This window comes from Pristiophorus japonicus, chromosome 4 (assembly GCF_044704955.1).
Source record: "Pristiophorus japonicus isolate sPriJap1 chromosome 4, sPriJap1.hap1, whole genome shotgun sequence".
In the NCBI taxonomy this organism is placed as follows: Eukaryota; Metazoa; Chordata; class Chondrichthyes; family Pristiophoridae; genus Pristiophorus; species Pristiophorus japonicus.
In genome coordinates, this window is record NC_091980.1 from 63,063,558 (window position 1) to 63,091,337 (window position 27,780).

The window sequence follows — 27,780 nt, forward strand, 5'->3', positions numbered from 1 at the left end:
ATTTTCCAACATTCCATTGACTCTGGATCAGTTCCTATGGAGTGGAGGGTAGCCAATGTAACCCCACTTTTTAAAAAAGGAGGGAGAGAAAACAGGGAATTATAGACCGGTCAGCCTGACCTCAGTAGTGGGTAAAATGATGGAATCAATTATTAAGGATGTCATAGCAGTGCATCTGGAAAATGGTGACATGATAGGTCCAAGTCAGCATGGATTTGTGAAAGGGAAATCATGCTTGACAAATCTTCTGGAATTTTTTGAGGATGTTTCCAGTAAAGTGGACAAAGGAGAACCAGTTGATGTGGTATATTTGGACTTTCAGAAGGCTTTCGACAAGGTCCCACACAAGAGATTAATGTGCAAAGTTAAAGCACATGGGATTGGGGGTAGTGTGCTGACGTGGATTGAGAACTGGTTGTCAGACAGGAAGCAAAGAGTAGGAGTAAACGGGTACTTTTCAGAATGGCAGGCAGTGACTAGTGGAGTGCCGCAAGGTTCTGTGCTGGGGCCCCAGCTGTTTACATTGTACATTAATGATTTAGACGAGGGGATTAAATGCAGTATCTCCAAATTTGCGGATGATACTAAGTTGGGTGGCAGTGTGAGCTGCGAGGAGGATGCTATTAGGCTGCAGAGTGACTTGGATAGGTTAGGTGAGTGGGCAAATGCATGGCAGATGAAGTATAATGTGGATAAATGTGAGGTTATCCACTTTGGTGGTAAAAACAGAGAGACAGACTATTATCTGAATGGTGACAGATTAGGAAAAGGGAAGGTGCAACGAGACCTGGGTGTCATGGTACATCAGTCATTGAAGGTTAGCATGCAGGTACAGCAGGCGGTTAAGAAAGCAAATGGCATGTTGGCCTTCATAGCGAGGGGATTTGAATACAGGGGCAGGGAGGTGTTGCTACAGTTGTACAGGGCCTTGGTGAGGCCACACCTGGAGTATTGTGTACAGTTTTGGTCTCCTAACTTGAGGAAGGACATTCTTGCTATTGAGGGAGTGCAGCGAAGGTTCACCAGACTGATTCCCGGGATGGCGGGACTGACCTATCAAGAAAGATTGGATCAACTGGGCTTGTATTCACTGGAGTTCAGAAGAATGAGAGGGGACCTCATAGAAACGTTTAAAATTCTGACGGGTTTAGACAGGTTAGATGCAGAAAGAATGTTCCCAATGTTGGGGAAGTCCAGAACCAGGGGTCACAGTCTGAGGATAAGGGGTAAGCCATTTAGGACCGAGATGAGGAGAAACTTCTTCACCCTGAGAGTGGTGAACCTGTGGAATTCTCTACCACAGAAAGTAGTTGAGGCCAATTCACTAAATATATTCAAAAGGGAGTTAGATGAAGTCCTTACTACTCGGGGGATCAAGGGTTATGGCGAGAAAGCAGGAAGGGGGTACTGAAGTTTCATGTTCAGCCATGAACTCATTGAATGGCGGTGCAGGCTAGAAGGGCTGAATGGCCTGCTCCTGCACCTATTTTCTATGTTTCTATGTTTCTATGTTTCCTCGCTGCCATGCTCCACCTCACAGTCAACAAGCTTCCCGATGGAGTGGAACTAAATTACAGAATCAGTGGGAACCTGTTCAAACTTCGTCGTCTCCAGGCCAAGTCCAAGACCACCCCAACCTCTCGTCAAGCTACAGTATGCAGACGACACCTGCTTCTGCGCACATACAGAGGCTGAACTCCAAGTCAAAGTCAACGTATCTACTGAAGCGTACGAAAGCATGGGCCTTACGCTAAACATCCGTAAGACAAAGGTCCTCCACCAGCCTGTCCTCGCCACACAGCACTGCCCCCCAGTCATCAAGATCCACGGCACGACCCTGGACAACATGACCATTTCCCATACCTCGGGAGCCTCTTATCAACAAGAGCAGACATTGACGACGAGATTTAACACCGCCTCCGGTGCGCCAGTGCAGCCTTCGGCCACCTGAGGAAAAGAATGTTTGAAGACCAGGCTCTCAAATCTGCCACCAAACTCATGGTCTACAGGGCTGTAGTAATACCCGCCTTCCTGTATGGCACAGAGACATGGACCATGTACAGTAGATACCTCAAATCGTTGGAGAAATATCAACGATGTCTCCGCAGGATCCTACCAATCCCATGGGAGGACAGATGCACAAACGTTAGCGTCCTCGACCAGGCCAATATCCCCAGCATTGAAGCACTGACCACACTTGATCAGCTCCGCTGGGCAGGCCACATTATTCGCATGCCAGACACGAGGCTCCCAAAGCAAGCACTCTACTCGGAACTCCTTCACGGCAAACAAGCCAAAGGTGGGCAGAGGAAACGTTACAAGGACACCCTCAAAGCCTCCCTGGTAAAGTGCAACATCCCCACTGACACCTGGGAGTCCCTGGCCAAAGACTGCCCTAAGTGGAGGAAGTGCATCCGGAAGGGCGCTGAGCATCTTGAGTCTCATTGCTGAGAGCATGCAGAAATCAAGCACAGGCAGCGGAAAGAGCGTGTGTCAAACCTGTCCCACCCAGGAGAGCAGATAAACACACCAGTTGGAAAGTCATAGAATTATAGAATGGTTACAGCACTGAAGGAAGCCATTCGGCCCATCGAGCCTGTGCCAGCTGTCTGCAAGAGCACTTCAGCTAGTCCCACTCTCCCGCCCTTTCCCCGAAGCTCTGCAATTTTTTTTCCCTTCGGGTACTTACCCAACTCCTTTTTGAACGCCACAACTGAATCTGCTTCCACCACCCTCTCAGGCAGTGCATTCCAGATCCTAACCACTCGCTGTGTAAAAAAAGTTTTTCCTAATATCGCCTTTGGCTCTTCTGCCAATCACCTTAAATCTGCATCCTCTGATTCGCGACCCTTCTGCCAATGGGAACATCTCCTGGAAACCTCCCCAATGAGACACACGGTGGAAGAGTGGAAATAGAAATCAGTGAGATGAGATTCAATAATTGGAGGTTGCATGCAAAAAAAAATTCTCTTCATTTCACGTGTGAAATGATTCGATTGAAAGCAGTAAACATCATAACCTGAGTTTTCACTTCTGTGCTTGCTAGCCTGCAAATTTCAGCCCAATCATATTAATGGGTGGAAAATTATGGGCAGGACAGCACAAATGTGGAAACCTTGACCAATAAATGTGGAAAAAAAACAGTTTTAGATTTTTGATTGGTTGACAGGACAGTACCTTCCACTTCGGACTTAAGACACTTGTTACTTTTTCACAAATGTCTGAAGATTATTCGACCAGATATATTTTGGTTGTAAAATTTTAATCAGAACCAAACATCCAGGGATCAAATTTGTCCTGTGTTGGGTTTGGAGCACATGATTCAAATTAGTTATTTTTTTCGCACCGGCGTGGGAAGCGCAGGCACTCGCACGGATTTGGGCTCTTTGAGCAAAACAAATTGTTGTTGCGCTAACGGAGCATTCGTGCGGTGTTCACGTGGGTCGCAGGTGCCCACTGTGCCACCTGGGAGGGTGTCAGCCAGGCCAGTGTGGCCCGGCCACACCAACGGCTGCCACTGTCGGGCCGACTGAAAAGTCGGCCAACAGAGAAAAGGTGGCCACCGTACTATCACCTCCCGTTTACCATTACAACCTCCAGCGCGAGCTGGCCCAGAAGAACCGAGGGCCATGGGGCAGCACATATTGCGATGTGTGCGCGCACTAGGTCCATGCAGCAGAGCAGGTCTCCAGTCGTCCTGGTTAACCGTTGCCACTGGATAAAGGCCTAGATCTGTCAAGCCCGTGTGGTGGCTGATGTGCAATGGTCACCACACATTAAAAGAAATCCACGCACAAGCATCTTCCACCCTTTCAGCTGGAGTTCAGGACTGGAATATCGGGTCCTTCATTGAAACATCAATGAACTCATGTGGAAGCAAGTCATCCTCGTTCGAGGGACCACCTATGATGATGACGACCTCCCTTTTAAGGACGCCTGGGGCACCACAGCTTCTTGCACCAAACTCGCATCCCGCGGGGCACTTTCCCCAGAGGGGCGCAAAGGAGCCGGCGTGGGGCGATAAGGGGTCGGTAAGCACGGGGATGATGTATGATGATGATGTGCTATTCGCAGGGCGCAACGCAAGCTACTTTTCGCTGGCAGAGCCCCAGGGTCAGATCCGCACGGGTCGATATGACCGCCGTGCTCGTACACTAACTCTTTAGTACACCGTTATTGTCAGCGCTAACTGGCAATTTCAGCCCCCCAATGTCTAATGGGATATTTTGAGTATAAAAGGGAGACAGCTCTGCTGTCAGGGTACGGTAGTGTAAGCTTCAACTTTCTGCATCAATATTTGCAAGATCATGTATGATCATGTATACATGTAAACCACTTTGAGTGTGCATTCCAGGATCTAAAATACCATACACGTACTGTTTGCTGATTCTCAACTGAAAATAGAACATTTCATGTGCATATACTACATTTTTGTTTGCATATGACTTCAAGCTGGGTCAAGTTTGACAAATTTGCTAGAATTCTTTGCGTTTGTCACGAACAGGGTGGATAAAGGGGAACCAGTGGATGTGGTGTATTTGGACTTCCAGAAGGCATTTGACAAGGTGCCACATAAAAGGTTATTGCACAAGATAAAAGTTCATGGGGTTGGGGGGAATATATTAGCATGGATAGAGGATTGGCTAACAAACAGAAAACAGAGTAGAGATAAATGGTTAATTCTCTGGTTGGCAACCAGTAACTAGTGGGGTGCCGCAGGAATCAGTGCTGGGACCCCAACTATTTACAAAAATAACATGGAAGAAGGGACTGAGTGTAACGTAGCCAAGTTTGCTGACGATACAAAGATGGGAGGAAAAGCAATGTGTGAGGAGGACACACAAAATCTGCAAAAGGACAGACAGGCTAAGTGAGTGGCAAAAATTTGGCAGATAGAGTATAATGTTGGATGCACTTTGGCAGAAAAAAGCAGGGAAGTCTTGCTACAGTTGTACAGGGTATTGGTGAGGCCACACCTGGAATACTGCGTGCAGTTTTGGTTTCCAAGGTTGATTCCAGAGATGAGGGGATTGACTTATGAAGAAAGGTTGAGTAGGTTGGGCCTCTGCTCATTGGAATTCAGAAGAATGAGAGGTGATCTTATTGAAACGTAAAAGATTATGAGGGGACTTGACAAGGTGGGTGCAGAGAGGATGTTTCCACTGATGGGGGAGACTAGAACTAGAGGGCATAATCTTAGAATAAGGGGCCGCCCATTTAAAACTGAGATGAGGAGAAATTTCTTCAGAGGGTTGTGGATCTGTGGAATTCTCTGCCTCAGAGAGCTGTGGAAGCTAGGACATTGAATAAAGTTAAGACAGAAATAGACAGTTTCTTAAACGATAAGGGGATAAGAGGTTATGGAGAGCGGGCAGGGAAGTGGACCCGAGTCCCTGATCGGATCAGCCATGATCATATTAAATGGCGGAGCAGGCTCGAGGGGCCATATGGCCTACTACTCCTGCTCTTATTTCTTGTGTTCTTATGCTCTAAAAAGCAAATTTTTTTTTAGGAGTGTAAATAAACTTGTACTCTGCATCCTTCACAAGGTGAGCTGAAGAATGCTTGACATATGCACTGTTTGCAACAAACACGCTCACGAAGGTGATTTGGGAAAAGTCCAAAGTGTATTCACATACACCACAAATGGCACCTATTAAAAAAGGAAAAGTCCACCAGGTCTATTCCTGTGCACTGTCAAGTAAGTATATATACATGGGTACAAAGTTATTAATTATATTAAACAGTTCATACTCAAATTATGGAAAGTACAAATTTAACATTACACTATTGAGACTTTTAGATCCTGGAATGCACACTCAAAGTGGTTTACAAACAATGTGAACTTCACTGGCTATAAACATGCAAGTCTTTCTTTCTTTATAAAGAATGGTTGAGATTTTAAAAAGTAACTGTAGCCTTACACAACCTGCATGTTGGGATACTCTAGCCATACAACAACGGTCTGGACATTGTTGAGGGTTCAGGTAAAAATCAATCCACTGGATTTTCACACGACTTCCTGTCGAATTTGGGTTAAGTGTCAGAAGCTCCCGTCTGAAGTAGGCAGGGGCTTTATTAGCTTATTCAAATGGTATTGTGGAAAGCAACTGTCAGAAGGTGTGTTGGATGCCAAGTCCACAACACTTGCCCAGAAAAAGCTGCAGCCAGAGTTGTTACAAGGATCTTCAGGTGGAAGGTCATTTAAAGGGCACCAAATTTAACAGGAAAGTTTTATTTTTTATTTTTAGCCATTTTGGAGCCTCTTTTGGGTTTACTTTTGCATTTAGGCTTTCATAATCCTTTAAGCCACTTGTCCCCAATTGTTATTTTTTGTTCCCAGCTTCCTTTCCTGGCACCAACAACCTAACATGTCCTAAAGAAGAAAAAAGACCCAACAAGGGATGTCAGACAGTTTAGACTGCCTAAGAGGTACTCCAAGCCTTACTGCAAAACCCAAGAGATAAAATTATCTCACTTTCACAGATTTAGTGCCAGTCAAGGCTCTACTTCTAAAAAGAAGTAGCTCCAGCAGATTCCTAGTGACATCACTACAATATTTAAGTACCTGACTAACTGTGAGGCTGGATGATTCTTCAGAAGCCCTTAATCACAGTATGGCATATTTTTCATGTCATTGCAAAAAATAAGGCAGACCAGGGTGATCAGCACTGCAGCTATCAACCATTTCTGCAGGCCACAGCACACCTATCAGTGATTAGCAATGGGGGGAGCAGGGGGCTGATGCATAGGGAGTTTCCCATTTAGGATCTGGGTCAAGAGAAATGCAGATGGAAAGTTGTGTCATCATATGCTATCTCAGACATTGATGGCTACTAGGCAGCAGAGAGCTAGCACATGCAGGGATTATAAAGGTTCACCTCCTTCCAGATATTCTGCAAGCCGACTTATTGGTATGGTGGCACAGAGGGCAACTGTCCTGGCAAGTACTCATGCAGCACAGCAAGAGTGCAGCAGCCAAATAGAAAGTCAGGTGCTGGGCAGCTCACTTGTGTGCAGACTTGCACCTGGACCCACACTACCCTTTCCTTTATCTGCTTAACCCTGAGCCACTTTAGCCTGGGCAGAGGTTGCGGACATGTTGAGATACCAAAAGGCTCTCCAAAAGCTGGCTCAATTTGTGTTTTGCCTTTGTCATTGCCTTCACCTTTAAATTGTCCTCACGTCTTTAAAATGAACTTGCATGCAATTTTCCTATCCCATCATTCATGTCATGGCTAGGCTCATCCAAATGAGCTTCGATCAGAGAATTGAGTGCGACTTGCACTTGGCCTTTTAAGCAGGAATTGCAACAGTTCTAAATCATTTACAACCAACTTAGATCGTACTACTAAAATCAGTCATCATAGGCAGCCCCTCGGAATCGATGAAGACTTGCCTCCACTCCTGAAGTGAGTTCTTTGGTGGCTGAACAGTCCAGTACGAGAGCCACAGACTCTGTCACAAGTGGAACAGATAGTCGTTGAGGGAAGGGGTGGGTGGGACAGGTTTGCCGCATGCTCTTTGCACTGCCTGCGCTTGATTTCTGCATGCTCTCGGCGTTGAGACTTGAGGTGCTCAGCACCCTCCCGGATGCACCTTCTCCACTTAGGGCGGCCTTTGGCCAGGGACTCCCAGCTGTCCGTGGGGATGTCGCACCTTATCAAGGAGGCTTTGAGGGTGTCCTTGTAATGTTTCCGCTGCCTACCTTTGGCTCGTTTGTCGTCGTGTACCAGGTTAATAAAAGCATTATTTAACTATCAAAAGTCAAAAGCTAAAAGGATAGGTCGCTATTCAAAACTTGCCTAAATATAATTATTTTTATAAAATTTAGTGGAGGATAAACTGTAGCTCATAAGCAATATATGTACGGTTTAAAACCTTAAGTTTGGTTAGAAAATATTTTTCAAATATTAGATTATACACGGAGGTACAAAATTATGCTAGCAGATCGTTTTACATGGACCACTTGAATACAGACCTCATATACACAATTGCCTGGGTAAATTACACCTAGGATTATAAATGATCACAAACTGCAACTTGCTACATTATGTCATTACTCTGGCAAAAACTATACTGGAAATAAAAAAGAAAGATGCAAATGAGAAATAGAAATGGAAAATACTGCAAATACACAGGAAGTTCATCAGCATTCATAATGAAAATAGATGGAGTAACATTTAGGTATTGACTCTATCAGAACTGGATACACAATACTGGTTTCTACTGCACGTGTAGATCAATAAAATTCAGTAGTTGGTGCCCAGTTCTCAAAATGGACACTGGGATTATATGAAGAAGACAACTTTCAGTAACAGGTTACCAGGGTTAGTTTCCTAACTTTCAGAATATTAACCTCTGAATACGCAAGATAGGAAGACATATGAAGACATATATATGCTGGAAATTCACCAACTTTGCGCCTGTTTTTTCGGCGATATTGCGCCATTTTTGACGAAAAACGGTGATCCGCTAGTTTCGCCAAAGTCTTACGCCGGTGGTTTTGAAATACCTCTGAAAAACAGACCACCGGTGTGCAAGACTGTTAATACCGCTATTGCTGTTGTTTGGACGTTTGGCGCACCCGTATTCTGGGCGGAAAAAAACGCCCAAGAAAAACTTGCGTTACAGCTCCAAAAATGGTGGTACCTGCAAAAAAGGCAAGTTAAAAGTTTTTATTTTACATTCTTTTTTTGCAGCGATTATTTAGTTAAGGATTTTGTAAATGTGGAAATTTTTTATTTTTTGCAATTTTTTTTGTGTTTTCCCCCCTCCTTAGGCCCAACTCGCAGCGGTAATCGGCCTCGGACTAAAGTTGGCGAGGATCGCGGTTTCCGCTGCGAATCCTTGTGTAACGCTGATTTTTTACTACTAGGCGCATCTTTTAACGAAACTTAAACCTTTAAAAAATGGTGGTGTGATTAGTGGTATTGTTAGCGATAAATACCTAAAAATACCGCTATGGCCAAAAGACGAATTTCTAACCCTGTATATAGTTTCAACAAAAAATTTATGCAACAGGATACAGATGTTTCAAGAGTAGTAATAAAAACCTAAAGTAAATTGCTTCATTGTCAGTTTGGCTTAGTAGTTGCGGTCAGAACCTAGTGGTTCAAACCCTAATGCAGGATATATAATCTAGACTGACACTTCAGCGCAACACTGAACGATTGTGGTCTTACAAATGAGACATTAAACTGTGGCTCCTTTTAGCTATTCCAATGGTCACTAATGTTCCAGTGGCGCTATCTAAAAAGAGGACGTGGGTAGTCCTTTGAAGTATCCCAGCCAACATTTATCTCTCAACCAACAATGCCAAAACAGATTAACTGGTCATTTATTTTGTGTTATTGTGGGACCTTACTGTGTACAAATAGGCTACTAGGTTTGCCTGCATAACAACAGTAACTACACTTCAAAAGTAATTAATTGATTGTGAAGCACTTCGGAATGTCCTGAGGACATGAAAGCTATTTCTGATTCTCTTCCCCACAAATGCCATCAATCCCCTTCTATCATATTTAGGGAAGGCAGCAAGATAATCTGGGCTGCAGAGTTTGACAGTGTTGCTGAATGAAACAGGAAGCATAATTCAAGCCGGTGCGTCAAATGGTACCTCATTTTTATGTAAAATTCCATAAGAACATAAGGATCAGGAGCAGGAGTAGACATATGGACCTTTGAGCCTGCTCCGCCATTCAATATCATGGCTGATCTTCGACCTCAATTAAACTTTCCCACCTTATCTCCATATCCCTTGATTCCCCTCGAGTCCAAAAATCTATCTATCTCAGCCTTGACTATACAAGGACTCAGCATCCACAGCACTTTGCAGTAGAAAATTCCAAAAATTCACAACCATCTGAGTGAAGAAATTCCTCATCGGAGTCTTAAATGGCCAGCCCCTTATCCTGAGTCTATGCCCTCTAGTTCTAGACGCCTCCGGCCAGGAGAAACAACCTCTCAGCATCTACCCTGTCAATCCCCCTCAGAATCTTACATGTTTCAATGAAATCACCTCTCATTCTTCTAAACTCGAGAGTACAGACAGGCTCAAGCTACTCAGTCTCTCCTCATAGGACAACCCTCTTAGCTCAGGGATCAGTCTAGTGAACCTCATAAGGAGACCAAAACTGCGCACAGGACTCTAGGTGTGGTCTCACCAGAGCCATGTACAATTGTAGCAAGACTTCCTTACTCTTGCACTCCAACCCCCTTGCAATAAAGGCCAACACGCCATTTGCCTTCCTAATTGCTTGCTGTACCTACATGCTAAATGTCTGTTTCCTGTATGAGGACACATAAATCTCCAAACACTAATATTTATTAGTTTCTCACCATTTAAAAATTATTCACTTTTTCTATTCTTCCTACCAAAGTGAATAACCTCACATTTCCTCCATCTGACACAATATTGCCCACTCACTTAACCTGTCTATATCCCTTTTCGGGCTCTTTGTGTTCTCCTCAGCTTACTTTCCCACCTAGTTTTGTACCATCAGAAAACCGGGATACATTATATTCGGTCCCTTCATCCAAGTCATTAATATAGATTGTAAATAACTGATGCCCAAGCACTAACCCTTGCAGCACCCCACTAATTACAGCCTGCCAACTGGAAAATGACCCATTTATCTATCCCTACTCTCTGTCCGTTACCCAATCCTCTATCCATGCTAATATATTACCCCCAACCCCATGAGCCTTATCTTGTACAGCAACCTTTTATATGGCACCTTATCAAATGCCTTTTGGAAATCCAAATATACTACATCCACTGGTTCCCCTTTATCTACCCTGCTCGTTACATCCTCAAAAAATGAATACATTTGTTAAACACAATTTCCCTTTCATAAAACCATGCTGACTCTGCCTAATCATATTATGATTTTCTATGTGCCTTGTTACCACTTCCTTGATAATGGATTCCAGTATTTTCCCGATAATTGATGTCAGACGAACTGGTCTGTATCTGTAGTTCCCTGTTTTCTCTCTCCCTCCTTTCTTGAATAGTGGGGTTAAATTTTCTACCTTCCAATCTGCTGGGACCATTCTAGAATCTAGGGAATTTTGGAAGATCACAGCCAATGCATCCACTATCTCTGCAGTCACCTTTTTTAGAACCGTAGGATGTAGGCCGTCAGCTCCAGGGGATTTGTCGGCTTTTAAATCCCATAAGTTTCTCAAGTTTGCCATCATTCTGCTTTTGAAACCGACCATAACTTCGGAATTTGGTGCATGCGCAGGTGTGCGCGGAAATCCTAGAGTCAGCAATCTGTGTAATCATCCAAATCAGGGAAACTGACTAAACCTTCAGCTCTTCTGCTGTAATTACGCTGATAAATTCCCCACTAAAAGTTAGACCCAAAAGAATTAGGTGCAACTGAGGCACTGACAGCGTTATTACTGCTAAACAAATATTAAGGGCCTGGAAAACTAATTTTTAATTTTGTGCAGTGCGAAATTTGTCCATTTTTAATAAATCTTTCAGAAAAAAAAATGTACAATTTTTTTTAAGTTTATCCATCATTATTTCAGGTTTGCCTTTTCCCCATGAGAGCCCCAATCTTTGTTTGCTCTTTAACATTTTTTAAAAGTTAGCATTTTAAGAGCTTACTCACTTCCTTGTTCACGGTGTGAAAATTCTGCCTTTTGATTGGCTGCTTGGACAGCTCGCTGATGTAACAGCAGTTCAAACAAGGGGATCCCCACTGACTGTACTTCATTGATTTGAATTGAAGGTCAGAAAACCCAATCTGGCTCACATGGTTTTTGGGTGGGGTGAAGAGTGTATATATTGTAATGTATGGGGTATCGCAACTGTGTGGGACAGGCTGGATGGACCATAGGGTATTTATTCCTTTAAACAAAAGAAAAATTAAGAAAGCAAAATGAACCTCTGCCAATTCTCCCTAGTGAATAGGCCAATAACATTCTGGGCATTACTGTACAATGTGTTACTGTATCATTAAGGAAGATTTATGATAGACTACGAGGCTGTAGCACAATTCAAAATTAAGACTGCATGAATATTCAACAGCAGAACCATAGCTGTCAGAGGCAATGGCCTGCCAAAACTGCTGAAACTAAAATATACACACACATAAAATTTGCCAAAAGATGTGCAAAAAGCCTACACAGGAAGCTTATCTAAACAAGTGAAGAATGAAACGTAGAGGTCAGTGTCAGAATGCATACAATCATTTTGTGCTGTAAGATTTAGCCATTTTGGTCTCAAGGACCAGTGTTAAATTTCAGCAATGCAAAAAAAAAATAAAGTTCTAGATTTGTCGACCCTGGAGGTGAGGTGGGGGGGGGGGGGGGGTGGCGAGGGAAAACACTATATAATTGGAAACTGCTCCACTCAAAACAAATTTGGTATCATCAAAACAAAGATGGTCTTTTGGAAGGTTGGAGGGAAAGAAGAGAAAGAGAAGAATATTCAGATGTGAATCAAATGGATTTCTTCTCTGACCAACATTGTTGCACACAATAGGTCAAAAGTACAACGACCAATATACTGCAATATTTCAGGTCTGCCCTGTACCACTCAATTACTATTTCATCACAGGATCACAGATTAGTGGAATTTACACTGTAGGTCAAGGCCAGCAGACATCCCTTAAATAAAATCAGAAAATGCTGAAAATACTCAGCAGGTCAGGCAGCATCTGTGGAGAGATAAACAGAGTTAACGTTTCAGGTCAATGACTTTTCATCAGATGCATTATTATCCACCATCTAAGTTTTCAAATTTGGATTTCACGAAGGGATCCCAGGCAGTCACTGACTTCCTAGTGGGTAATGCTATTACTGTTTACCAGTTATGTCTAAACTGCAGCTCTCAAGCTCTAGCAGGGTATGATAATGTAACAATGACAGAAACGTAGTTTAAGCAGGACTGGGGACTTAATACAGTACTGACTAGAACATTTTCAGGAAACAGAGAAGGATAAAATGTGTGATGGGGTGACTGCATTAGTAAAGGATTCCATCACAGCACTAGAATATAACAATGTTCTTGGCAGTTGCATTAAGACAGAATCCATATGGATACAGTTAAGGAATAAGAAGGGAAATGGTACACTCCTTGGTACGTAATGCAGATCAACAAACTGTGGACATGAATAGTGGGAGAGATTTTCTGAGGGTTCAGAGAGCAATAATTAGGTGATATTACCTATCCCAATTATAGACTGGAATAAAGGTGATGCATGTGGTCAAAGTGGGGAACAATTTTCAGAATGCATCCATGACTGCTACCTAGACCTGTATGTTTCTAGTCCAATAACAAATGAAGCATTGTTTGCTTAAGATCTGGGAAATGAAGTGTTGAAAATGCGGGAAATAGAAACTACAACATAGTTAGGCTCAACATTATACTAGAAAAGAATACTGAAGAGTCAAATATAACAGTAATGGACAAGAAAAGGGCAATATTCAGTTAGATTAAAAAAAGGGTCCAAATTAACAGGACCACAGATCAACTGTGGGGAATCTTGCAAATTAAAATGGCATACAATTGGTGGTGCTGCAAATGATGACAATTAAAGCTCATCCCTTGAAATTAATCTCTCACCCAACAATAAAACTGAAACAAGGCATTATCTAATACAAACATCAAGAACACAGATACTAATGATTTTTAAAGAAAATATGCTCTCAGCTTATCCAGATAAAAACAGATTGCTCTAAATGACAAATATCTAAATTGTCATGTAAGTTCTCCCTGGCAACAGTCTCCCTTCATAAATGTATCTAAAATATGCCTGTGGGATAAATAAGCTTCCTCCTCTCCCCCTACAATTCTCTGAACTCAAAACCAAACTCACTGAAATTCTGTTGCAGTGTTGAACTTGCATGCCATTTACCCAGATGTGAACGACAGTCTTTGAACAGTTCCTGATAGTGTCACCCATTGATGACAAACGTTTCCCAGATTGAAAAGTCTCAAATTACTAAAGCATTAATGTTTTGAGAGAGTGATCACATGCTTAGGGTACTCCATTACCAAAAAGATTTTGCTTCACCTACATTAGAATAAAATGTATTTTGTTATCATCTCATTCGCAAGAATCTATTTTAGGCTCAAACAGAATACTCATGAACAATGAGCAAGAATGTGTTATTTTTATAGGCCAAGAAAATAGTTTGTTATCTTTGGGACATTATTTTGTATTTTTCCATATCAAAATAAGAAAGCATGCTAAATCGGAGCTTAGTTCCTCATATAAGCGATACAGCTTCATGAGGAAAGATACTGCGAACATCACACGGGGTCGCAGTCTACCCACAATACCAGTGGTTCAGGTGGAGCCACACCAAAACCTTCACTGTTCAGTTCATATTTGTGTGTGTAAACTGTTCAGAATTTGTAAGACCCATAAAAATCACTATGTTGATCTCAACTGAGACAGCACCAGAAGTCAGGCACAACAGGCGATCGGGCTACAGGGTAGAAAGGGGAAAAGTTAGTCACCTGATCACAGTTCAAATATCCCTGTACAAAGCACGTGTGTGAACGCCAGGTGATGTCAGAATGTGGTTGGGCTGTGATCTCTGTCCCCACCACCTCGCCCTGAATAGGTCTCAACAGCTACTATGTAGAGTTAGACATGAAGATTCACCACTTGGGAGAGTGGTCAGCCCTTACAAAACCACAGTGAGGAACAGGGAGTGGGAGAAAAAAAAAAAGAGGGGGAAAAAACAAGCTCATTACAAAAGATTCTCATCCTCCTAAAACAAATCAAACCATGGTTAGCCATTTTCTGTTGTTATCTAACGTTAGAACAGAACAATTTCTTTTAGAAAATAACCAGTGGTACCTGCATTGATTTGAAACAATTCTCAGCTACATTCTATCTGCTTCCATGTAAAAACTCCACAGAATACACTTTAACCAAGGGACAAGACGCTCTTATAAAAAATTCACACACTGCATAGCCTTAGCATTGCAGTTCCAATTTTAGGAAGTCAACTGTTGTGCTAAGATCAAGTTAGTGCATTTAAAATTTCCCTTCTAAAATTCTATTTCAAGGAAAGTATTTCACAAAATAAAAACCTTCTCCTCTTTCCCTTCCTTACATTACTGATTAACACTAAGCCTCATCCATTTCCTAAAAGGAACTTAGGAAACAGGCCTTGTATAACAATTCTTTACTATTTAATTGCCACTCAATCCCCCTCATTAGAGGTAATTCACCCAGTATGCAAAATAGTAAAAACAATTTTAGAAACAAAAAGGCTGATATTTTATGTTGAAGAAAAGGGAATACTTCACTTTAGCTTCATAGAATTGAAGTGCCTAAGAGCAACATGGCTGCTATAGATGGTTTCCCACAATCTAGGTTTACGGTCACCTTGCAAGTTAAGTGATATACTTCAAATATTGTCCTTAGTAATACTGAAAATACACCTATAACAAAGATTAAACTGGATGGTCAGAAAGACTTACTCTTCCTTCTGAAGAGAACAAAATCCACTGCATCAAAAAAAACACACATTTCATTTAAAGACCATTTATCCATAATTTGTGGCTTGTAAACTTGGAGCAAATAAGATGGCGGGTCTGTAATGCCGTTAATTAATTGGAGGTTGAAATATTTATACTAAGGAGCGCTCTACATTAATCAGCTGGGCAGTCTCAATCCACTTCCTAGTTGGAACCAGCCCACAATACAAACAACCCATAAATTTCACATAAACTGGAAATCTTGCTCGGTGAAATAAAAAAGACTAAAGTGAAAAAAGTGAAAATATGTCAATACATGGTGCTGTAAAGTTGGTGTTATCACATACCTGGGGCAGCATAGCATCAAGAACTCAGTGCAAGTGTAACAAAGGCCAGACCAGATAATAAACATCCAGAAATGTTCTTATAAGACTTCTATATCTAATCATGTAAAATTTATACTGAATACATTTTCCACCATCAATTTTGCATACGACAATGTTCTATCCAGTGCTCGTTCCATCAGCTCCCACTCTCACCAAAACCAATCCTCGAGATTACTTTCAGCTTCCCTCCAGTTAAAGTTAAAGTTTTTTTTACCTTTTAAATTAGGTCAAGTAATTTTTCCCCAAAACACAATTCCTTATTGTATACTACCTACCCAGTTTAAAAATCCGTATGCAAACAGCAGGTAGCAACTGTAAAAGTCGGATAACCAGGTGGTGAAGGATAGAATACTAGAGCCTAGTTTTTAAAATCACTTTACAAGCCTTTATTTACAAAAAAGGTACACACTACATACTGTGCATGCTCAAGATAAGCTTTCACCACATACATGAACACAAAAGAGTCCCCAATTAATACCCACCACCTGAATACAATTAACAGCAACCATTTATTTTTTTTTAACCTAAAAGAAAAATGGGCATTAGCTTTCAGAGAAGGTGGCAACCCTTGACCATCAAATGATATCTGGATATATATATACACGCACCATATAAATATAAATCTAGATAATAGTCACCCTTTCATAGAATCAAAGTAAAGTTTTTTTTTTAAATGAAAGCAGTACTGGCGACAAGTGTGTGAAGGTGACAGAGGGCAAAAAATGGAAAAAGCAACAGTGAGATTGGGAGGAGAGGGGTGGGGGGGGGGCAGATTTACGACAACTAGTTGTATGTAATCATCACTGTTGTACAATAATTATTAAACTGGAGTCAACCACAAGCAGTTTAGGGGTATGGTTGAATTAATCAACTCAAAATAATCAATGTAAAATTCTGCAAAGAATAATGGATTAATTTGTGCAGTCTTGCCAAACAAAGGATTAAATGGAAACCTAAACAGTAAAGCCAAAGGCCAACTCTATCAATCATCCAGCTAAATCTCAATCTGGCAAAACAGTATGCAGTGTGTCCACTACCACCCAATTTTAATCAGACAACCAGACAGAATGCACTGCATCAGAAACCACCAGCACTGGGCTGTGTTACAATGAAGGTATATTCTGTCAAGGACTAAGAAATGCCATGCATTTTAACTAGAGCTCTTGTATTAGTATGCTGGGCAGGGGATTCTGCATAACCAGTTGTTTCAGGAGATTAAATCTTCAAGTAATCATTTTGAAAGCCAACAAAAAGTATTCACACAAGTCAACTCCTGATAAATACTTACACAAAGCACTTAATTCCACTTAACAAACGACTTCTCATTTGGCATCAACAGATGTTTTTTTCCCCCACTTAGACCATTTAATACACATAAGAAATACAATTAAATCCACCCTTAATCTGGACCTAGGAACAATAGCATAATATAGATAGCTGAGCTACTTTAGTGTTACAGATGTTATGACATGTTTGTCAACTTTGCTCAGATTTAATCACTCACATTTTGCATATTTTGAGCCTTACCCGAGTATCAGAGTTTCAGATGAAACATGCATTTAAAAATTATAATCACAAGACGCTCTCCCAATGGCTCAGTTAGTAGACAAACCACATGATGTGGCAACGGGCTCGGCAGATCATAAGGGTCTCAGGCTTAACCACTGCCTGCGCGAAGTTTGCTGATCTCAGCCAGGACAGTGGTGAGCCATTATAATTGGCCGAGAAGAAAATAGTCCAGTAATGCCAATGAACTGAGCAACATCTGTTTGACAGAATGATCCATAAACACAAGAAAAAGTTTGCTCAGAACAGAAAATGCATTTTTAACAACATATCATTAGTCGCTAAAGCAAGGTCGAAAGTGACATTGGGCCCGAAATTGACGCACTCACCGCCCACTCCCGCCGACATTCCTCTGCTCAAACCGCCCAATGTCACTTTTGTCATGGCCTAGAGTGGGCGGGAGGGGAGAGACGCCGGGTAGCGCCCGCCGACGTCAGCAGATGGCCGATGCACGCAAGTACACTCCCGCCGCCGAGATGCCAGATTCATGCGGGCAGGAGCTGGCGGCGGACCGCTGAGTGCAGGCTGCTCTGTCCTCAACGGTAAATGTGAAGATGTAGGAAAATAGGTTAATGACATTTTTTAAATGTATTTCTTTACAGGGACTTACCTGGATGGGGTCCCCTGAAGGTCATCAAATGTATTTTTTTTTATGCTTTTTATTTTTAGGTGTTCGACCCTCCCTGGGCCCGACTCCATTCTCTGCGGCACTTGGGCGGCAAGTGAATTTGCCGCGAGAATGAGGGCTCCCACCAGCTCCCACCCAGATTGGTAGTGTACGGCGCTGCTTTGCCGCCTGTCAACCTTCGAGGGACCTTGCTGACGAAAACCCCGCCCAAAGAACCAGCAGGGACCTCGACGGCCATTTGGGCGGCACTTGGGCGGGCTGAGGCCTTCACCAAATTCAGGCCTATTATCTATTACTTCCAAATGCCAAAGATATACTCACGTTTTGCAGCACTATAGTAAGCTTCTACATTTTTATTAACTTGGAACAATTTCATATCCTTACAAAACAGCATTAAGAGAGACATGAATTGTGCTAGATTCGCTCCCCCCCCACCACCACCACCTCTAAAATAAGCTTTAAACCCTTTCAGTCCTGTACAAGTCTTAGCTTAAAATGTATTTTTTTTTAAAAACACTCAACCAAACATATATATTGTTCTCCTATTTTAAAACAGAAAATACAATCTGTTTCAGTGAACAAACACAATATAAATTGCATAACTTACACGATCACACAAGGCAATACAGGAGAAATCCTGAAAGCTTGTCACATTAGGAAGACAGGGAGTGGGGGAGGAGGAGAGGAAAGGAATTTGTTTCTTTTTAAGTATCTGTGATTTCAATTTGACCAAAACGCAGAACTTTTGCTAACATATTCTCCTCCATTCATTAGCAAAAAAAAGTTGGCAGATGTAGAAGGTAGAGAAACCCACTTTAATCTCACGCCAACTGTTTTAATAACATTAGCAAACTGAGGAAAACACACCCCTTGTTATAAAACTCCAATTCACAAGGGAATACCAGGGGGGAAAAAACCTAACATTTTAACGCATAACTTCTCAAATTCATGATAGGGATGGATATACTACCTGTTAATGATGCTTATTGTGGAGAAAGATCATTTTACTCTGAAAATTTGCAGGGGGGAATTAAGATGGATATATTTTGGGGTATAAATTCTGGAACCAACAAAATGAACTAATTCCTCACATGTATTGAAGTAAGCAGAATACTACACAGATGTTCAATGTTGAGAGTACTTGAAACAGACCTAATACATTAATATTTTTCAAATACATATACACAGGATAAGAACTGTCTGACAATGTGTTAGTCAATCAATTTGGAAGTCATTAAACTTGCAAGAATTGAATTTAACCAGATTTGTAAAATTTAATTGCTGCCTTAAACGCCACGTCAGATATGTTTGTTTTTACACAAATATGTACGCTGAACAAAGCAGAGACAGTCTGGAATTGCTGCAAGGGTAACAGAGGATAGTATTACTGGACAACAGTCTCTGGTTTTATAACACACACGATTTTGACCAAAATCATGTTGAAATGAAACTGAAATTCAGTTTCTGAGCATGAAGCCAGAGATAAAAAGAGGAAGATTTTTTTATGCATTCAACATAATATAACTCACCAATACCAAGTACTACCAAGAATTTAATTAGAAAAACAACTCAATATTTAGACCCCAAAAGGACATTGCAGAATGCAGCAAAGATAACCTTCTAGACCCTCAAAGATGGGCTTGGATTCAGCTAATAGCAAGGTTTTATAAAGGGCAAAGCCTGTTAGAAAAGGCTTGCACTTCAATTCTAGCAAGGTGAGACATATTCAAAAGTTTTTTTTCCTTATAGGATGGTTGATAAAATAGTGTTGCATGATACAGTATTTAGGAGACATCAATCCAAAAACCATGGTTTGCCTTCAAAATTCTCTACTGGTGCACTGTAATAATCTGGTTATTGTCATAATCAAGCTTACTGGAGATTTACAAATATTTTGAAATTAGAAGATGTTGTTTTTGAAATGATAACCTGTACCTATAGATTTTCCACAGGCAACTAGTGTAACCATTAAGTCCAAAATCATGTCAGCTGCCTAAACCAGTCACTCCACAAGAGTCATTCTGTTCACCATGTGTGGCTACAGTAGACAATCTTAAAAATAACTTGAAAATGGGTAGTCATGGTAACCAACTTGATGCTACAGTGTCACATTGAGGTTCTAATTTAACAAAAGTACAAATATTTCACAACACATGCTATTCTTGAAACCCGTAATGTTACAAACTTTGAAATCTACTGCAGTCCTAACACGTTTAAAGTTGCTACTATTCCTCCTCTGCCCCTATAGTCTAAGTCAGCGTGGGACTCTCCAGATGCAAGGTACTTTTGAAGGCTCTGCACTTGGTTATTTCTGTACCTGAATCAGATGTCCATTTCATTTCTATTACTGAAGTTCTAATTTTAAACAGGTATTTTTATAACTGACAGATCAACACACCAAACCTATCGCCACCCTATTTTGAAAGATGACACCGTACGATCATCTGCAGATCTGCTTGCCTCGTGCATGGAGATTTAGTTTCACCGAAACTTACATATTTGCACGCACTTACTGCAAAAGCCAATCATTGGTGCATATCATTTATTGATTTGTATGGGTTTGACAGAAATTTCTGTGGCATTTCAGATAAATGTCTATCACTTTGGTGGAAGAAGTCATCATAAATTTGACCCGTTTCATGAAAATGGCTAGGTTTTGCTGCCCACACTAAGCCATAGGATGATCAAATCACTCACTGAGCAGAATCATCAATTCTAACTACACTGAAAGTGAACAACACAATTCAAGAACGTTCAGCAGTGCATTACAGTTGTCATGCTCTTTCGTCAAGTGAAAGGAAAACAACTATAGTCATAATGGAAACCAATGTACCATGTAGACCCTAGTGTTCCTACTAGTCTTTTTAAAAAAAAAACAAATGACCCATTTCTTCAAATAAACCATGACACAAATCATTAATTGTGAAAAAGGCAGTCTCAAAAGATCCAACTCTTACCCCCTTCACCATGGTATTGAATATCCATTTTGATGTACACCCCACATCCAAAAATTTAAAAGGTTTGCATTACAAAGAATTTGTGCAGCATGAGCACATTTCTTCTGTTGCTAGAATTAGAAATACAATTAACAAATATATTACATACACATTATATAAAAATTAAAAGCAGCCACTGGTTAACAAAACCATTCTTCCTGTTGCCAATTTTTCCTCATTATAAATTCCTATGCCCACATTTATAAGGGAACTGTCCACATAATCATGTCACACTGCAATTATACCCTAACACCTGTGGTGATGTCGCACCTCAGTTTGGCATTTTCCAACTCAGCCTATACTAGTGAAACACTTTGCTCTAACCAACTCCAACTTTCTCAAATTCTTGTTTTATTATTTAATAAATATAAATTCCATGTATTATAAAAAAAAGTGTAGAATGTATGACTTTAAAATGGGTCCTCAATTACATCGGTGTTCCCTGGTCCAATTTCCCTTCCTCTGGCTCTCCAACAACACTTTACTTGAAGACTACACTCAATCTCGACTCCCTTGGTCGTTTTAGATTAAAAAAGAAAATAAGGTTGCCTTTTCAAATGCAAACTGCAAAGTGATCAACATTTAACTGAAAAAACTACTATTTGTGGAAAAGTAGAACATATGAGACAATTCAAATATGTTGTGGAAGCCAATCATGGTAATACCATCAACAACTTATATTTACATGGCATTCCTCACAAAGACAAACGTCTCAAAGCACTCGACAAGATGGAGAGGTGAACACGAAGCAGAATGATGAAGGAATTGAGCCAGGGAGGGGAGGGGAGGGGAGGGGGTGGGGGCTGCTGCAGGGTAGTGATAAAGTTTTCTTGAGGCTTTAGAACGCAGGGAGAGAGATATCAAGACAGTGTTGTTTTGGAACATAAGTTTAGAGAGGAGGGACTGAATGATTGCTGAATGATTGGTATCAGATGGTGGACTGGGGAACAAGCAGTAACCTATGAAATCTCACTGCATTCTCTTCTCTTCACCAAGCTGTTAAACTGTCTTGTCAGATAAGCATGTCCTTTTATTATGTAGGTTACTTACATCAGCAAACAAACCACTATGCATCTTTCACTGGTCAGTATCAGAAAATAAAGTGAGCATGCACCATTTATACCTCTGGGACAAATTTTGTGCTCAAGGAATATTACCTTTCCATTTTTGTCAATTAATCATTATGAGCATCAAGCAATCCCAGGTCAAGTATCACTCAACCAAACCAGAGGAATGCTCCCTCTACACTTTTCCAAAAATATACCTTCAGCCCAAGCCAAGATGAGCACCCTCTACTGCATCAACAGCATTTCCATTTCCCACTGTAGCCATCTTTAGAGCCTGAGTGAGAATGACAAAGAATGCAAAGCTGCAGGCAATTTTGTATCATGAACTTACACCTAGTAAGAATTAGATCAATACCTGTACAACTAAAACTCATTTCACTTTGAACTTTTAAATGGTGACTATAAATCTTGACAATTCAAACTCAGACCCATGATGTCATAAGACAGCAACAACCTGCATTTATATAGCACCTTTAATGTAGTAAAACATCCCAAGGGGCTTCTTAGGATTTTTAATGAGACAAAAATTGACACTGAGCCAAGAGAGACATTATGACAGGTAACCAAAAGCTTGATCAAAGAGGTAGGTTTTAAGGAGCATCTTAAAAGGAGGAAAGAAAGAAATGGAGAGGCAGAGATGTTTAGGGAGGGAATTACAGAACTTGGGGCTTAGGCAGCTGAAGACACGGCCACCAATGATGGGACAAAGGAAGCGTGGGATGTACAAGAGGCCAGAGTTGGAGGAATGCAGAGTTCTCGGCGGTACAGAGATAGGAAGGAGCAAGACATGAGGGAATTGAACCCAAGGATGTTAATTTTTAAATCAAGGCACTGCTGGACACTATTATGCATTTATTAAAGGTGTGCAATGCTCAGCCTGATCTCAGATTATAGACAATAAATAATAAGCAATTCATTAGCCTATCTCAGCATTCAATAAACACCTCACACCCAATGTATAGGGAAGTTCTAATGCCTTCCAACTGTGAACACAAGGCATTTTTTTTTTTTTAAAAGAGAGAGATAAGTCAGTCAGGCCCAACGAATGTTGTGAAGTTTGTCAGGCTTTAAACAGAAAGCTGCAAGAGCAAGGTTTGGCCAGTTTCAGATATTTAGCACGCAGCAGGGTAGCTAGGAGTTATTTTGTTTAAATCAGGTAAGATGATCCACTGATGTAGGCAGGAGTCGTGTTCTCTTTATTTTGTATTATTACACAAAATCAAGTTGTACTGATTGAACTAAATAAATCTGGTCATAACTGTCACTCTAAACAATTCATACCTGGCCTCATCTCAAGGTTTTTCCTCAGTCTGCCTTAAAATTCATGAAGAAACACATGTGCGACTGACACAAATATCCAGTTCAGATCACAAGATGAAACTACTGCTGTACCCCTGGGTTAGACTATCATATAGTTAGATATTGGTAGTATGGGCACACCCCTATACAAAAAATGTTCAGACCACTTATGGGAATAACTAGCAATATCAGAGTATTTAAGCCAAGGCCCTAAATTTGTAACAATGCCATATTATTTTACAATTAAAAGATCCTGGTAGTTACTGTAGGTTGTTTGTTGCAGCACATGGAAATTCTCCTAGCCCTAAATACTAGTTAATTTTATTGCAGAAACCAGTATCAAAGACTGAAACTATGTAACAACTCACATGCTCCCACAAACAAGCTTACTTTGAGATCTTTTCAACACGAGCACTCAAACCATCAGCTCTGAGCATAGCATTAAAAGGGAGCACCTTTACAAAGTTATTTTTATAGTTTCACAATGCACATCACCTGCAGACACTCCCTGCAGTGTAGTTTGAACATTTTTGCCTTCATGTTTGCACTTGTTCAGTAGCATACAACAGGATCTTCAAACAAAAAGGGAGATACCCTCAGACCATTCACTGCAGCATAAATGGAAACCCAAAGTACCACTGGTCACCTTTAACATACAGCTCCATTAAAACTGGGATGCCAATGTGGTGATGCATATCTGGAAAATGAATCTCTCTCAGCAATTACATAAGAACTCTTTAACCCTGCTTTTACAGTGAAAAAACATAACTGCTGCTCAAACTGCAAAGCACATTCCTGCCTGCCTGCCTAACTTTTCTCTTAGCAACTAAGGAACCAAGCTTAACTCTGGCCTGCATAAATGTGAAGTCTGAATCAAGTCTAAAACCTATGGGTTGTTCATCTTTTTAAAATTAAATCTTCATTTAAAAATGGAGTTAATGCTCTCTGTTTAAACACTGCAACAAAGGGTAATGCTAATCTAGAGAATAAAAAACTATTTGATCTGATTTGTGTAGGGAAGCTGTAGTTTCACTAAAAAGAGTTAATTTCCTCAAGTGATTTCAATGTTCTAATGGGATGGATGTTCTTCACATTAAAAAACAGATGGAGCCGACCAAACACTGACCTTTAAGAAAAAAAGAGAAAACCAGCTAGAGACTTATGGCTGACTGCACTGCATTCTGAACTTCCTAGGATCAGTATAACTTTTTTAACTCTCATCTTGCTAAAGTTCCCACAGGCTGACAGTTACCATTTTCCTAGACATGCCCTTTTGCTTGAGCGACACCTTAGAAAAAAGGGTTGCCAGATCCGAATTGGCCGTTGATTGGTCAGCTCATCGGAAGTGGCAATTTGGAACACAGTCTACTCCTGCGAATTCAAAGTTGTTTTTTGCCCTGAAACAATAGGTATTATCCAGTAGGACAAATTCAGCAATTTTAATAAAACAGGAGGCTCTTTTGAACGATGTCAATTCAAATTGACAGATAATTCAAGTTAAGCAACTTTAAATCAGAGGATAGGCCTAAGGTCAGGTATTGTTCACTTCAAGAACAAGGTTCTGAGAAGTTCAAAAATGTTTCAAAAACTTTGGAAGCTTTCAAAAGTGATCAAAAGGCTCAAGAAGATCTTTGGAAAATGAGAGTTTGTAAGATTGTAAAGTTACATGGTTTAAGAAAAGTTAAATTGTTTTAATTCAAACACAAAGTAGAGAAAGTAAAGTATATTGCAACAGTTAATTCAAAAGCCTTTTCGTCAGAACAGAGACAAAGTACAGTATAATAGGCAGAGTATATACGTAAGCTTAGTTAGGAAGAAAATACAATGACTTGCCACAGACATAAACCCCAAGGTAAAGAACCCAATGAATCAGAGAGCCAGTCTGCTACTCAAAAAGAATGTTTGATAATCTTATGCTCACGTCAAGTGACAGCTGCAATACTAGAAGTGATACACTAAATATAGATACCTTACTAAGTCTACACTGTAATCTTGAACATAATTGTTACACTTACCAAATGAAATCCACCTAATGTGGATATATTGTGATCATTGCATTCATGTTTATGATGATTTAAGATTGTGCTGCTTGATGTTAAGGAATTACTTTTACTGTAAGCACCATTAACTTTTTTTGCAGATGTAGTTAAATGAACTAGTGTGAGTAATGCATCTCTCTGTCTGACTTGGTCTTTGATACCTCTAGCAACTGATAAGTTGCACTTCAGTGTTGTAACGTGGTTTGCTGTCAACTTCTCATTTTGTCAATAATCGGTTACATAATAGAATATTTTAAATACAACCTTTCTGGCACATTGGGACTCGGAAGTATTGTATAGAACTAAATCTGCATTCCCTACACTGGTAAGCAAATACCAACCAATGGTCGAAGTAGCTGCAAGTTTTAAAATAGTTATAGGAACTAAATATGATCTTATTCTTATTTTAAATGAGAATGTTCCCACAACCCCCACCCCGTCAAAAAATGATTTTAACTATCATAACCGTGATCAAATAAGTACATCTTAAAGGAAGACAATGAAAGCGATTATTTCACAACATTGTGAACGTACGTATTGAGCTACCTTTAACAGAAACCATTATCAAGAGACACTTTTTAGCTAGCATCCTGAAGTTTATAACAGGAATTTACAGAGGATCCTTTTAAATTACATTTCAGCAACGATCATCTCCATCTCATGCCAGCGGGTACATAATGCCGGTTTTTAAAACTTACTTTTCAGCGCCTGAATCAATGCTTTTCCATCTTTAATCAGATCTTTAATGAACTTGTTTGTTTTTTCCAGCTCTGCTTCATGAGACTTGATTCTATCCCGGAACTGCGGGCTGTCCAAGTAGCAATCACTGAACTCCAGTGCAGGTAGGCCCATGGTTACCAACAGGAGAAAGGCTAACAATCAGCAGTTCAAAGGCACCAGGGTCCAAACTACAATGTTATAGTTCTCGCAATCTTTCAAATTGAATTACTGCACTGCATATGACTCCAGTGAATAAATTACACAATGACCCACTGAGCTCTCTCCTCCTGGGCAGGCTCTCTCACTCTGTGCCTGGCCCTGGGCACTCGTTCGCTCGGTTCCTGGATGGGGGCGTTCACTTGCACTCTGTTCTCTCTCACTTTGCCCTTCCCAGGGCTCAATCAGTGTCGTTCTCTCTCTGTCTCACTCGCCCTTATGGATATGGGGTTCTCGCTCTCTCTCTCTCTCTAACGTGGATGTACGTGTGTGTATCTGTCTCTCTCTACCCCTGGTGTGTGTGTCACCCTAATGTTTATGTCTCTCTACCTCTCCCTGATGTGTGTTTGTGGGGGCGGGGAGAGACTGTCTCTCTCCTCACCTTGGTATCGGTGTTTTTTTCCCGCTCCCTGGTTTGTGTGCGTGAGAGTCAGTGTCTCTCTCCCCACCCTACTACATATGTGTGTGTGTCTCTCTCTCTCTCGTGTGGGTGTGTGTATGTATGTGTCTCACTCCAGTGTGTATGTCTCCCTCCCCCTGGTGTGTGTGAGACTTGTCTCTCTCTCTCTCTCTCTCCCCACCCTCGTATATGGGTGTGTATGTGACTGTCTCCCTCCCCCTAGTGTGTGTGTGTGTGTGTGTTTGGTCCTCCCCTCTCCCTAGTGACTCTCTTCCTGAGGGCTCGCCTTTTCACTGCCCCCTCCGGACTCCTAACTTGTTATATCTCCCGCAGAGCTGCCCGGCCTCTGGCGATGGCCCGCTGTGTACACTGCTCAATCCAGGCTGGAGTCGGCCGCCGTTTCCGATCACTTCACATCTCTGCTGAGAAACTTCATGAAGGATCCGCTCGCGCTTCCGTCAGCCGGACAACCTAAGCTGCTGGCTGCGGTTGCGTTGATGGAAGGAGCAGCCAATCAGAGATCGGACCAATCGAGGCAGCGGCATCAAGTTCGGTTGAATCGCATTCTTGTCAATTATGACGGCGGTCAGGGGGCGGGGCTTGTGCAGATTGAAGGCAATTGTTGGCGCGCGCCCAAACCTTAAAGGGTCGGTGACAGAATTTTTCATACGCGTTGTGAAATGTATATTAACTCATGCAAGTCTCACTTTCAACAGATCAGCTTTGTCGCGAAAAGATTTACAACACATTTAACCCCCAGCTGGGTAAGTAAGATATTTCAAAACATGCAGATTGCACTCTCGGGAACATACTTTTGGAACAGGGATAAGCCATTCAGCCCCTCGAGCCTGCTCCACCATTAAAGAAAGACGCATTTATATAGCGCCGTTCAGACCCACCGAACGAGACGTCTCAAAGCGCTTTACAGCCGATTAAGTACTTTTGAAGTGGGGGAAATGCAACAGCCAACTTGCTCACAGCAAACTCCCACAGAAAACAAACTGATAAT

The 27,780-nt window shown here is 41.2% G+C and overlaps 1 protein-coding gene across 2 annotated transcripts in view; it reads right to left on the reverse strand.

Annotated features, from left to right (window-relative positions):
- The window catches only part of LOC139262928 (rho GTPase-activating protein 26-like), a 257,392-nt gene extending 230,166 nt beyond the window's left edge, over positions 1–27,226 (reverse strand). For both annotated transcript variants that reach the window (XM_070878245.1, XM_070878243.1), the window contains exon 1: positions 26,134–27,226. In XM_070878245.1, the coding sequence (XP_070734346.1) occupies positions 26,134–26,287 (154 nt within the window). In that variant the 5' untranslated portion in view covers positions 26,288–27,226. The remainder of the gene's footprint in view (positions 1–26,133) is intronic.
- Positions 27,227–27,780: the final 554 nt, after the last annotated feature.